We start from the raw sequence: 13,231 nt of genomic DNA, 5'->3' as shown, positions 1-13,231 counted from the left end.
TCTTGGGGTCATGTTAAGACTGAGGGAATCCCTGGTGTGGAACTGTTTGAAACCTTGTGGCTTTGCTTCATCCCTCTAAAATTTATTGTTTTCATTGTTTGTGTTGATAACACACCCTGTTTTCAGCTTTTATGTGATCCCACTTTCCATATTGTGTTTGACGGCACTCCCCTTGCTGAATCTGTGATTGGCCACCCTTCTCGTAAAAAGGAAGTCTGCAGCGCTGGTTACTTATCAGTGACATTCCAGTTTCAAAAGTTGCTGTAAGAGGAAATACCGTCAATCCTTTTCTGTTCAGCGTTGGGCTGTCCTGTCCTCTTAGTTGTGTTGGGGCCTGCCTTTTTCTTACAGAATTGACAAGTAAGCAGACTGGATCACATGGACTGCTACTTTCTTCAGGTAGCCGAACAGAAATATATCCATCTGAGGCTCAAGCTGAAAATGCCTGACAGATTTTTCTATGAGGGCTTTCCGAAGGCATTTGACATGGCCTGCTGAGAACTCAGCACCATTAATTACGCACCAGTAGAGGGCACACACTGACAGCATAACACCTTTAAAGGTTTGTCAATGTATTATTATTATTATTGCTGCTCCATTGAGTATTTTTCTTTCCTTTTTTTCCCAGTGAAGTGTTCTTTGTAATCAAGCAATTGCTCCCACCAGACTTTTTGTTTCTGATTAATTTTTGTGGTAACATACACCTTAAAGAAATTAATACAATTGCTCTAATTGTCAAATATAAAATGATATTCATGATAATCATCACTAAACTAATCTGCTTCTTAGATTTTAACCTTGAAAAAGGGTTATGCTGATTTAAACTTTAAAGCTTTAAACCTTATGGTAATTACACACAGGCGTGAAGCCAAACCTCAACAGTCGAGTTAAACGAGGAAGTTGATCAAAGGAAAAAAAAAACAGATCTGGTTACTCGTGTTTTTAGAAGAGGTTTGCTTTGCAAAGAGAAATACAGGAAGCAAAGTTGTGAAAGGTCAATTTTGCATGCAAGCGCTGAACGTCGAGGATTTTAAAAATGATGATTAAACTCGTGGCTTTTTTGTTGCTTTTGGTCCTCCTCAGCATTTTGTTTTACGGTGGAGTTTTATACCACAGCAAAAAGGTTTATCCTAATGTTGTTGCTGTTCCTCACGGTGTGGTAAATGAAAACAAAAAAGAATTTTCCTGGAAGTTTGTGGACACTTTACAGGTGACTGAACTCAGCCATGAATCCAATGTGATCCCAGACAATTCAAATGTGCCTTTGGAGTTGTGCCCTGAAACCCCACCAGAACTTGTGGGTACTCTCCATGTGGAGTTTAATTCTAAACGGTCATTGGAGGAGGTCAAAGAGCAAGTTGGATCTTCTCTTCAGGCAGGAGGACGTTACAAGCCACCTGACTGTATCTCCCAACAGAAGGTAAGAAACAACCTATAACATCCAAATTAAAAGCAAAATGCAAAAATCTTCTGATAATGTCTTGTTTTAAAACAGTGTACTTTCAAGAAAGATTGAATTAACTCAAATATAATAAAATAGTACTTTAGTTTCATATTTGGGTAAAACATTTTCAGAAAAACTGTTATACAAAATAGAGAACTGGGGAAGTTTTACTGAGAGACATATTAGTTATAAGTACAATCATATTTCTCTGCTACCTCCTGTCTTTAGGGACTTCCTTGGGATTATCCAGTTTCACTGTGAATAAACACGTTTTACCTGTTTGTTTAGTGTTTTGAGTTTCTGTGCTTTCAACTTGTTTTCCGGTATACAGAAGATTCTAAAAGCACTTCCATGAAAACTTGTTCACATTTTGTCACATTACATCCACAAACTTCAATGTTCTTTACTGCGATTTGATATGATATACCAACACTAAGTAGTGCATAATTTCTTTTTTCAACAATTATAAACCAAGAAACTGTACTGTGTACATGTTTTTAGCCGTCTTCACTGTTGCGACCGGCATGTGTGTTGTGGGTTAGTTCGCCCAAGTATTTTAGGAAGGGAGTCTGGGGTATTTCTCCTGACGAGGTCTCAAGGGGCTCTTGAGGTTTCTCAGGTTTGTCTCCCCACCCAACCAGATAGATTCTGGTTGCCGTAGAGACAGAGTCCACGCCTAGTCATGTTGACGGGGATTTCGGATCTGGTTTACCTGGATGGTCAATTTCCTGTTTCGAAGGTTGTGGTGGTGTGGTGGCCTGACGCACCGCTTCTGTTACCATCTTGCGTAAGGCCTCCTTCATCTCTTTCCCCATAATTCCTTCTGCATGTCGGTCCCACCCTTTTCCATCAATCTTACCTTTCGGCCTCGCTTGATGGTCAGGGTGTCTGCTGGACCTGGGGTTATCCGGTTTACCAGACTTTCATTTCCGTTCATTGCCAACCCCACGGTCCTGCTGACCAAACCTATGTTGTTCCCTGAACCTGTTCTTAATGTGGGTTCCTGCTGAAGGCATTTCCTGACCTTCTAACGCAAGGCTGGTTCTTTCAGTCTGGACCTGTAAAACCCTAGCCTCGCCCTCTGATCCCTTGGAAGGGCAAGCAAGTGTTTCCCACGCCATCTGAGCATATTTCCGGATCTCCTGCATGCTCAGGGTCTTTGTTCTGCAATACATAGTAACATAGTATCGCACACTTTCATAAAGGTTGTGGAGGAACAGGGATTTAAAAGCAGGTTCCTCCTCAATGCCGGGAGCATTGTGTCCTTGGAAGTAAACAGCTCTCAAGCGCCGGTAATACTCCCTGGGTGCTTCGCTTTTCTTTTGCTGGATAGTGAAAGCACCAAGCGTGGTGGCGGCCGCCCCCGGTCTGTGTACACAGAATATTCTTCCCTTAAAGCTTCGCAGAGGGTTGAATAATGGTCTCGGACTGCAGGGGGCAGGCTCTCCATGAAAATATGGACGCTCCTGGATGTTGTTTTCCAGATGAGCTTCAGTTTTTCCCGTGCTGATGGGTAGTACAAATCTAAAAGACAATGTTCAACTTCCCTAAGATAATCATCAATGTTTGATTCTGCATTATTAGGGTCGAAACGCTCTATGTCTTTGGCAAGAGACTGAAGCTGGCGGGTTCGCAATCCACTCTCAGGGATTGGTGCCGACCCATCTGAGTCATCATCTGAGAGTTCACTCCGGCTGCACTCAGGGTGTGTCAGTGCATCCCGCCTCATTCTCGGGGGAAGCAGTGGAGGCTGCTCAGGGTACACAGGTGGGCCATGTGCTCCCCGGACTCGGGTCCTGGGCAGCGGTTGAGGGCTGTAGGAACCACCGGAATCCCAGGGGCGGCTCTCCTGTCGCCTTGGAGTAGTTGAGGGACTGTAGAGGACCGTAGTCAAACAGATTTCAGTCAGCAAACTCTTTACTATGCTAAAACAATCCAACTAACTACCAAGCAGAATTAAAGAATAGGGAAGAATAATGGGCTATGTACAATATAAACATAAAGATGATTGGAAATTATGACCAAAAGAGTGATGCAACATTACCATGCAATGTTATTTATGTTTGAGAACCAAGGATTATCTTGAAGAATCTGGAAGTGAAGTTAAGTTAGTCTTAGAACCAACTTAGGCAATAATCAGTAAACCTTTAGACAACCATTCACAATGCAAGATCAGATAAAATATTATTTTAATAAAATAATGTTTTAAAGAATGATCTGCTAAATAAAACTAACCTTCTGGATGACCATTTCTCAACGGCATCTCCTTAGCGCCTTTGTTCATTAAAATAATATTTAAAGAAATATTATTAAGGAAATGGTAAAATATGTAAGGGAATATTTTGGAAAAGAGCCAAATCTTTATGGAGAAATGGGACTTAATGGTGTTTACTTAGTTATCAAATTTAGTAAAATAATGTTAGGGAAATATTATTTACTGAATTGAAAACTAACAACCTTTCTGGGTAAATGTTCTTTAGCAGCAAGCACATGTTCTGACCTGTTAGCAGTTAAAGCTCACAAAAGAAGCTGATAGCTTAGCACCAGAATCAAACACACACCTTTAAAATACCGTCAATAAAAGGGTTAAAATGCATAAGCGCAGACGGCGTATTATGATCAATCTTCTGTGTTAAAATCACCCCTTTAAATAAAGTTTGTCTTAACTTTAAAAACACACAAACACAGAACACAAACAGGGCACATGTGCTGCAGATAGCCTACTAGCACTAAGATAGCAGTTTCACACAAACAAAACCAAACTTCACAAAATGAAAAACGTTCAGAACATAAATCTTTCTCTATTACTCTGCCCAAACCCTAACCTCGTATGAACCATGCTGAGGAGTTGTCCGGGCGACGACGAAGTTTGAAGAAACATCCACTTTGAACAAATGTTAGCTTCAACTAACCTCCGAAGCTGTTGAGGGGGCGGCTCGCTGTCAGGGCGACCAAGCTGCACGTTACCACGGTGATGCGGTCTGGGTTGTCCTCCTTCCAGACTGGGAAAACAGCTCCACTTGGCTTCGTAGAGACACCGTCTCTGCAGGGAATTCTCTGGAACACCGTTTGCTTCTGCAGGCCTCAGAGAGAAAGTAAAGCAATGCTTATACCTTAATTTCCCCTTTTTATGAGGTACACAAACAATTCATCCGTACTTAACTCAGTTCATATGATCAATGATTGTTTGACACCCTTGGATCCAGTTTGAAGAGTTTATGTCTGTTTGCCAGCAAAGAGACATTAGTGCGTTGTCTCCCCGGCCAGCCTCACGCGGAGTCCAGGTGGAAGAGATTGGACCATTGGAAAGGGGGTACTTTTAAACAGCCAGTGGCATCATGGGAAGTCCACTGCTACACTTTTTTGTGTTGGGCTATCACACATACCCAAAAAACAAATCCCCATAAAATACATCAAAGATTGTAGCTGTAACATTACAAAATGTGAAAATGAATAAGGGCATGAATGCTTTGACAGGACAATGTATCATTAAGTAAAAGAGAGAGAAGAGGATGAAAAGAAAACTAGAAATGTACAAGCTCAATTACAAAAGTAAAGTCATTTTATGATTATTACAACATGGACCAATTCTCTTGTTTCTTGAAAACATTCCACCTCTCATCCAAAAGGCCTCTTCAGTTCTGCACATGGTTCAGAAAGACTTATGTGGCATTTCAAGAAACTAGAATAATTGAGATGTTATGACAACAAAGAAAAAATTCTAAATTAAAAGTAATAATTTAAAAAGAATCTACAAAGAGTTTTTGTGGAAAAACTGAATAACAAAGATTAAATACTAGGATTTTACAGTGAATACAGTGTAAAACCTAAGGTGCTAAGCTGTAACTTTTTTTGACATCTCATTAAATCGGGCCTGTAAAGCATGACCTCAACTCATGTCAGTTTGTTCTTACAAACGGACTCGTTCAACATCATTTTGGGCATGTCAGTTTTTTAAACCTTTGAAGTGAGTCAGTAATCAGGATGAAAAATCTAATTCTATCAACTAAAGGTCTCAGTTTAATTCAAAACCTTTATTATTCAGTATAGTCCCTTCAAATAAACCAGTTAAATCTCTATGTTGTTGTGACAACCATGAGTGAATGTGTTTCCAACATATACTGTATATTAAAGTAATTTTGTATGTATTTTTTTCAGGTGGCAATCATCGTCCCATTCCGAAATCGACATGAGCACCTAATGCATTGGCTTTATTACATACATCCCATCCTGATTCGACAGCAGTTGGAGTATGGTGTGTATGTCATCAACCAGGATGGGGAAGGAGTGTTCAACCGAGCTAAACTGATGAATGTGGGATACCTAGAAGCAATGAAGGAATACGATTATGAGTGCTTCGTCTTCTCTGACGTTGACCTGGTGCCCCTCGATGACCGTAACTTGTACAAATGCTTTGAGAATCCAAGACATTTGGCTGTGGCCATGGACAAGTTTAACTTCCATCTACCCTACCAGACCTACTTTGGTGGGGTCTCCTCAATGTCGAAGCAACAGTTCTTAAAAATAAATGGCTGTCCAAACACATACTGGGGCTGGGGCGGTGAGGACGATGACATTTACAGGCGAATCATCTACCGTGGAATGTCTATTTCTAGACCAGATGGAATGACTGGGAAGTACAAGATGGTCAGACATGAAAGAGACAAACATAACGAGCCGAATCCAAAAAATCCTGACAAACTTCATAAAACTAAGGAGACAATGGATAAAGATGGGTTAAATTCCCTCAATTACACAGTGAAGGAGATCGTAAAGGATATATTGTTTACTTTTATTACTGTGGATATTCAAGCTCCTGAGAGTTGATGGAAAACACAGATCACAGACTGACTGTAGTTTCAGGTTTATTGGGAGATCTGTAATACTCAAATATTTGTGAAGCTGTTGTGTTTGATGCAATTTAAATAGCCTTGATTGGCTGGTTGTTTAGATGAAGGTGTATGTTGTATGGAAATGTTTTCTGTATGCATGAACATGTCCCAGTTAGCTATTAAGTTAGTGTCTATAAACTTTGTGACTATGATTGTGAAAATTTTAATTGCCGTCAGATTAAGCTGTTTTTTTTTTTTATTCATAAAAAAGAGTTAGGACAGTTTGTGGCTGTCTGACAACTGACAACTGGTTTCTGTAATGATTCATTTCTATGCGATTTATGAAACTGGTAAACTTTTCAAACCAAAGATGGTCAGTACAGAAATGAGCCCCTGTCATTGAGAAGAATTTTGTTGTTTTTCTTTGTTACATTCCTTATTCTGAATGTATAGGTTTTGATTTATACTGCAAATATAAATTAATATTTAATAACTTTTCCTTTTTGTAGTTTGGCATCAGTTACAGTTATGTATTCTGATCAGATGACTTGAATTAGAAATGTATATTACCTGTTAAAGGTAGCATAACAACAAGAACAGTCTGTATCTCAAATAACATAAGCCATTGTATCACTTGGTCATTATTATCAGTGTTGGGTGTTACTTCAAAAACTTAATTAGTTATAGTTGCTAGTTACTTCTCCCAAAAAGTAATTGAGTTAGTAACTGAGTTATAAAAGTAACTAGTTAACAGGGAAAGCATCTATCGCGTTACTTTTTTTAAGTTTAAATATGTCTACAAGTTTAGATTTTTTTCTAAGGTTTCACAAGCCAGTTGCATAAAGTGGAATTACATAGACAAGTAGCCTACTTACACCAAACTTTTAATATTTAATATTTACCTGTATGTTCTTGCCTTTTACCACATGGAGAATAAAGTAGTGTCTGTAATTCCACTTGCCTGAGCAGCACTGCCATGTGCATTTGTGGTTTATGTGTAAACTGAACACTGCCTCTGACTGGCTTAAAATGAAAGCTCGCTCTACCTTAGCCAATCATCATCACTTATGCAATTGTCTCGCCCCTTGCTCCTCCATACACCAAAGAAAAAAAAGCTTAGCTCCTCTGGCTGTGAGCCACAACAGATGACAGAAGCTTGAATAAGTAGCTTTAGTTTATAATGTGCCCAATTTAAATGTCAGTAACACTAACAGTGTTGTAACGCTGAAAAAAGTAATTCGTTTGATTACTCGTTACTGAAAAAAGTAATGCCGTTTATTTTAACCCCGTTATTCCCATCACTGATTAATATATAATCTTATAGGATTATTTTGGATCTCTTGAAGTGAGGGTCTGTGAAGATTTTGGTATCAATATCTATTTGTAGCTTGTCGAAAAATAAATAAATCCTCAAAGGTGGTCAACTGCTGTTAGCTATTTTTATTACTCTGAGGATTTATCTAATTTCCAACCATGCATGTATACCAAGTATAACCTTACCAAACCTCACATCAAAAGCTCAAGACTAACCCTTTAACCATTTTGGCCATACTTTAAAATTGAACTTACATTAGTTCAGCCCATTATAAAATACAATTCGGAAGTACATTGTTTGTTTGTTTTTTTTTTTTGTTTTTTTTTTTGCTAAGTCTTGGCCAATCATTATTTAAATAGATAACAACACTCTTACAAAAACAAACTTTCGCATTGTATGAACGCCACTTTGGAGGATTCTTAGAAGATGTTTGTTTACAGAACAGGGCTTTGCTAACTGCAACTAGCGCTCTCATAGCATACCTATTGTTGGGGTTTTATTATGGTTTCATTCACATTTGTTCTTCAAAAGGTTTTACCTGTATTCACCTGTATTCTGTATAACTGTGGAAAAACCTTTGAATTGTATGTTAAGAACAAGGTTTCAGGACAATCTGGCAACAAAACGTACTTGCAAGCAATGTGTTGAAGCCGACAAGGGCGGACAGAAATGGCCGGATTGCTTTTTTAAGTGCCAAGACCAGCAGAACTGGCAAAACACCTGCATCAACAACCACAACTGCTAAGAATGATTTGAAGGAAAAAAGACTTACATTGAGTCCACTTGAACCAGTTACTGACATAATCCATCCCCCTGACGGAGGATCCAATGCAGGTAAGTAAAACAGCATCAATGACAGCATATACAGTACAGTCCAAATGTTTGGACACACCTTCTCATTCAAAGAGTTGTCTTTATTTTCATGACTATGAATATTGTAGCTTCACACTGAAGGCATCAAAACTATGAATTAGCACATGTGGAATTATATACTGAACAAAAAAGTGTGAAACACCTGAAAATATGTCTTATATTCTAGGTTCTTCAAAGTAGCCACCTTTTGCTTTGATTACCGCTACGCACACTCTTGGCATTCTGTTGATGAACTTCAAGAGGTAGTCACCTGAAATGGTTTTCACTTCACAGGTGTGCCCTGTCAGGTTTAATAAGTGGGATTTCAAGCCTTATAAATGGGGTTGGGACCATCAGTTGTGTTGTGCAGGAGGTGGATACAGTACACAGCTGATAGTCCTACTGAATAGACTGTTAGAATTTGTATTATGGCAAGAAAAAAGTAGCTAAGTAAAGAAAAACGAGTGGCCATCAATACTTTAAGAAATGAAGGTCAGTCAGTCCGAACAATTGGGAAAACTTTGAAAGTGTCCCCAAGTGCATTCGCAAAAACCATCAAGCGCTACAAAGAAACTGGCTCACATGAGGACCGCCCCAGGAAAGGAAGACCAAGAGTCACCTCTGCTGCGGACGATAAGATCATCCGAGTCACCAGCCTCAGAAATCGCAGGTTAACAGCAGCTCAGATTAGAGAACAGGTCAATGCCACACAGAGTTCTAGCAGCAGACACATCTCTAGAACAACTGTTAAGAGGAGACTGTGTGAGTCAGCCCTTCATGGTAAAATAGCTGCTAGGAAACCACTGCTGAGGACAGGCAACAAGCAGAAGAGACTTGTTTGGGCTAAAGAACCCAAGGAATGGACATTAGACCAGTGGAAATCTGTGCTTTGGTCTGATGAGTCCAAGTTTGAGATCTTTGGTTCCAACCACCGTGTCTTTGTGCAGCGCAGAAGAGGTGAATGAATGGACTCTACATTCCTGGTTCCCACCGTGAAGCATGGAGGAGGAGGTGTGATGGTGTGGGGGTGCTTTGCTGGTGACACTGTTGGGGATTTATTCAAAATTGAAGGCATACCGAACCAGCATGGCTACCACAGCATCATGCAGCGGCATGCTATTTCATCCAGTTTGCGTTTAGTTGGACCATCATTCATTTTTCAACAGGACAATGACCCCGAACCCACCTCCAGGCTGTGTAAGGGCTATTTGACCAAGAAGGAGAGTGATGGGGTGCTGCGCCAGATGACCTGGCCTCCACAGTCACCGGACCTGAACCCAAACGAGATGGTTTGGGGTGAGCTGGACCGCAGAATGAAGGCAAAAGGGCCAACAAGTGCTAAGCATCTCTAGGAACTCCTTCAAGACTGTTGGAAAACCATTTCAGGTGACAAAGCTCATCAACAGAATGCCAAGAGTGTGCATAGCAGTAATCAAAGCAAAAGGTGGCTACTTTGAATAACCTAGAATATAAGACATATTTTCAGTTGTTTCACACTTTTTTGTTCAGTATATAATTCCACATGTGTTAATTTATAGTTTTGATGCCTTCAGTCTGAAGCTACAATATTCATAGTCATGAAAATAAAGGAAACTCTTTGAATGAGAAGGTGTGTCCAAACTTTTGGTCTGTACTGTAGTACTGTACGCTCTGGATTGTATTGCAGTGCAGATACTTAGTTTACAGCTTTTGTTTGCTTCCAAATGAACTAACATTTAGTGCTGCCAGGAAGAGCTGGGTTTAGTTCAAATTTGTCATGTAAAAATAAGCACCACATACATTAAAAGTAGCTTGTGGAAAATACTGTGTATACTGTACGTACCTCCTGGCTGATGCAACTTTGCCTTGCCAGATATTCCATTCTTTGGTTAGCTTTGACTTCATTGCAGGATCTAACAATAAGGTTTGTGAGCCTTTAATTGTTCTAAGTGTAAATTTATGAGATGTTCATGGATTTATGCAAGCATAAAAGCATAGTTTCTTTATGTACTTTTTGATAAATAAGGTTATTTAAAGTTTTTTTTTGCTAGGATGGTATTACATGGTAACGACCTAGTATCATTCACAATCTTTCAATTCCTTATTTCTATTTCATCATCACAGTTTACCAACTCTTAAAGTTTTAAAAATATTTCATTACCCTTTTCTCCCTATAACAGCTTCAACTTTAAACTGAGCTTGAACATCAAACTTATTTTTACCCTTACTGAGAGGTGGACGTCTCAGAGGTCAGAGACAAACACCTTAAACTATCAATTTCCAATTACTCTGGTCATTAGAATATTGATATACCAAAGACAAATCAAAATAAAATTAAACAATATAACCATGGTAAATCTAGCTTCTTGAAGGGTAACAAAATAAAATAATTTAAGGTTTGAGAACTATTGGGTTCAACTGTTCAAGATGCAAACCAGTTAACATGAACACTATTGCTACAGCACATGTTTAACCAACCATAAACCTTTGTTAAACATTTATTACTTAAGTCATACATTATCAGTTAATAATTTAGAGCATAAAAGTTTATCTTTTGACCATTTTGGTTTTTTACAACTCATCTTGTGATTCATAATTTAATTTTGTAGAGCCTGCTCAAATTTAATTTAATCTGACATTTCCTGCTTTATTCTTTTAGCAATGTTTGAGCTTCATAGGAAAACACATACATGCTATATTCCTCACTGAGAGCCATGTGACTGTAAAATGACTCATTCAAGACACTAAAATCATTGTTCAAAAGCTAAAAATTTCTGTCAGAGGAGCAAGCACATAAACCAGATTTATATGTTCAGCAAACACAGTGTACCTGCTTACAACATTTATTTGTAAAATATTAGACATGTTCAATAAATGAGTCAAAATCTGGTTTGCTGATAAATTATCCAAGAGAAGGTAGACTACTGCAATAACACTTTGAGAGGAACGCCTGAGAGGAAGAAATTAAATAGGAGCAAGCAATCTCTACAGAAAGAGGAAATCCATTAAATTTGATGTGTCGCATAAGCCATAAAAGTCAAATTAGAGTCCAGAAAACAAAAACTAATTATTTAAATATTTTTTATTAAAATATTTTTATTTCATGTTTTAAAATGTTTTGTTTAAGGGTTTTTTTTTGTCTGGTTTTAGGCTCTGACCCTCATCTGCAAGAGCGAATCTCTGATTACGTGTGTACACTGGCAAAACAAGCTGCATTTGCTGTTCGCACATTTGAATGTGTATATCACCATGTGATTTGGAGTCAGTGGGTATACATTTGTGTGACAGCTTTGCTGCAGCAGTCCGACTCCACTCATATCTCTTGCTGTCTGTGTTGAATACCCCACCCTCATTTCATCACCCCCTTTTTCTTCCGGCCACCATCCCCATCTTCCGATTCTCCTTCCTGCCCAGCCCCCTTTTCTCATTGGTTGACCTAGTGCAGTTGCTATGGGAACCACTGCTGAGAGAGACTGCCATGCAGAGTGTGGGGTGCTGCTTTTGAATGGTGCTCCACCATGCACTAACAGTCACATTTTTATTGAGGTCAGGAAACCCTGCTTACTGTGACATAAGTTTTAAAAGACATGTAAATGACTTTGCATGTACTCATATTTGTACCACCTACATCTATGTGTTCTGGTTCCTTTTTCTGAAATATGTGTGCATGTGCAATAAATTATTCAAAGGTTTGTCTCATCCTATCTCTTGTATTATTCCCCAACAACAATCCATCCCATCTTTCTAAGGTTAATCAGAATTGATGGCACTTGTGAACTCAATAAGACTGAATGCTTAAACAACATCAAAAACTGTGCAAACTTATGGAATCTGGTTTTTGTAGCTTTTTATTTTCAATATCTTTATTTTTCATGAATGTGTTTATCACTTGAGTTGTATAGGATGTATAGGATGTCACATAAACAGATAAAGTGCTTAAATTCTTTATCAAAACCTGACTTACTAATAGTGTGGCATCCATTTTTGAGAGTCACTGTGGATTAAACCGAGAACATTTGAATATTCACACCAATTAATATTTTCATATTTATATTGATTAGAAACCACTGGTCTCTGTTTTAGTAACAAACAATTTAGAAACAAACAATTACACAATGAGAGGAAACTTAAAATTTCTGAATGGCTGAGTCAATAGAACCAAATGTTAAGAACTAAATTATTCAGAAATCATTTAGGTCACCTGAAAAACGCAATATGCCTGAGCTGTCCTCATAAACCTTTGCATGAGAGAGTGTGCAAATACTCCCAAGTCATCATGTTGAATGCTGATAGACTCCTACCAAAGAATACAGACTGGTGATGAAATCAAAAAGTGATTCATGAAAGTATTAGTTTAAGATTGTGTACAATTATGCACCCAAGGTTATTATTCGTTTTTGAGTTTTTTCTTCTAACAGATGTTTTGTTTTATTAGGTGATTTATCCATGATATATGTCCCGTTTCTTTTTTTAAAAGTTTTGTAATAATTTGTGATGGTCTAATATTTTTTAACATTACATTAATGTGGCATTTTAAATTTTAAACATTATGTAAGGATGTCTGTACAACTAGAACTGGAATAAATAGTTGAGCATGAACCTACAGCACAATAAAAACTGGGGTTTCATCGCTGTTTTGGGGGGGATTGTGCAGCAAAGTCAATTGAAGAGTGTGAAAAAATTTTACCAAGCTTTCTAATATCTGGTTCAAAGACCATTGTTTCATTGTACTTGACTTGTTAACAAACTTGCCTGACCTGAACCCCATAGAGAATCTATGGGATATTGTCAAGAAGAAGGTGAAAGACA

The 13,231-nt window shown here is 38.4% G+C and overlaps 1 protein-coding gene across 1 annotated transcript; it reads left to right on the top strand.

The window, feature by feature from the left end:
- The first annotated feature begins 256 nt into the window (after positions 1-256).
- Positions 257-7,700, top strand: LOC124857910 (beta-1,4-galactosyltransferase 1-like). Its single transcript, XM_047349482.1, has 2 exons — positions 257-1,420; positions 5,603-7,700. The coding sequence occupies exons 1-2, from the start codon at positions 1,037-1,039 to the stop codon at positions 6,269-6,271; spliced, it is 1,053 nt and encodes a 350-aa protein (XP_047205438.1). The 5' UTR covers positions 257-1,036; the 3' UTR covers positions 6,272-7,700.
- The last annotated feature ends 5,531 nt before the right edge of the window (positions 7,701-13,231 follow it).

Source organism: Girardinichthys multiradiatus, chromosome 21 (assembly GCF_021462225.1).
Source record: "Girardinichthys multiradiatus isolate DD_20200921_A chromosome 21, DD_fGirMul_XY1, whole genome shotgun sequence".
Classification (NCBI taxonomy): Eukaryota; Metazoa; Chordata; class Actinopteri; order Cyprinodontiformes; family Goodeidae; genus Girardinichthys; species Girardinichthys multiradiatus.
The sequence above is the reverse complement of the archived record's forward strand: the minus strand, read 5'-3'. Positions and strand labels throughout refer to the sequence as shown.

Excerpts from the sequence above, each read along its gene's own strand:
- LOC124857910 (XM_047349482.1), top strand. The coding sequence starts at position 1,037 with ATGATGATTAAACTCGTGGCTTTTTTGTTGCTTTTGGTCCTCCTCAGC. Across the intron at positions 1,421-5,602 it reads ACTGTATCTCCCAACAGAAG|GTGGCAATCATCGTCCCATT; the intron begins GTAAGAAACAAC and ends TATTTTTTTCAG.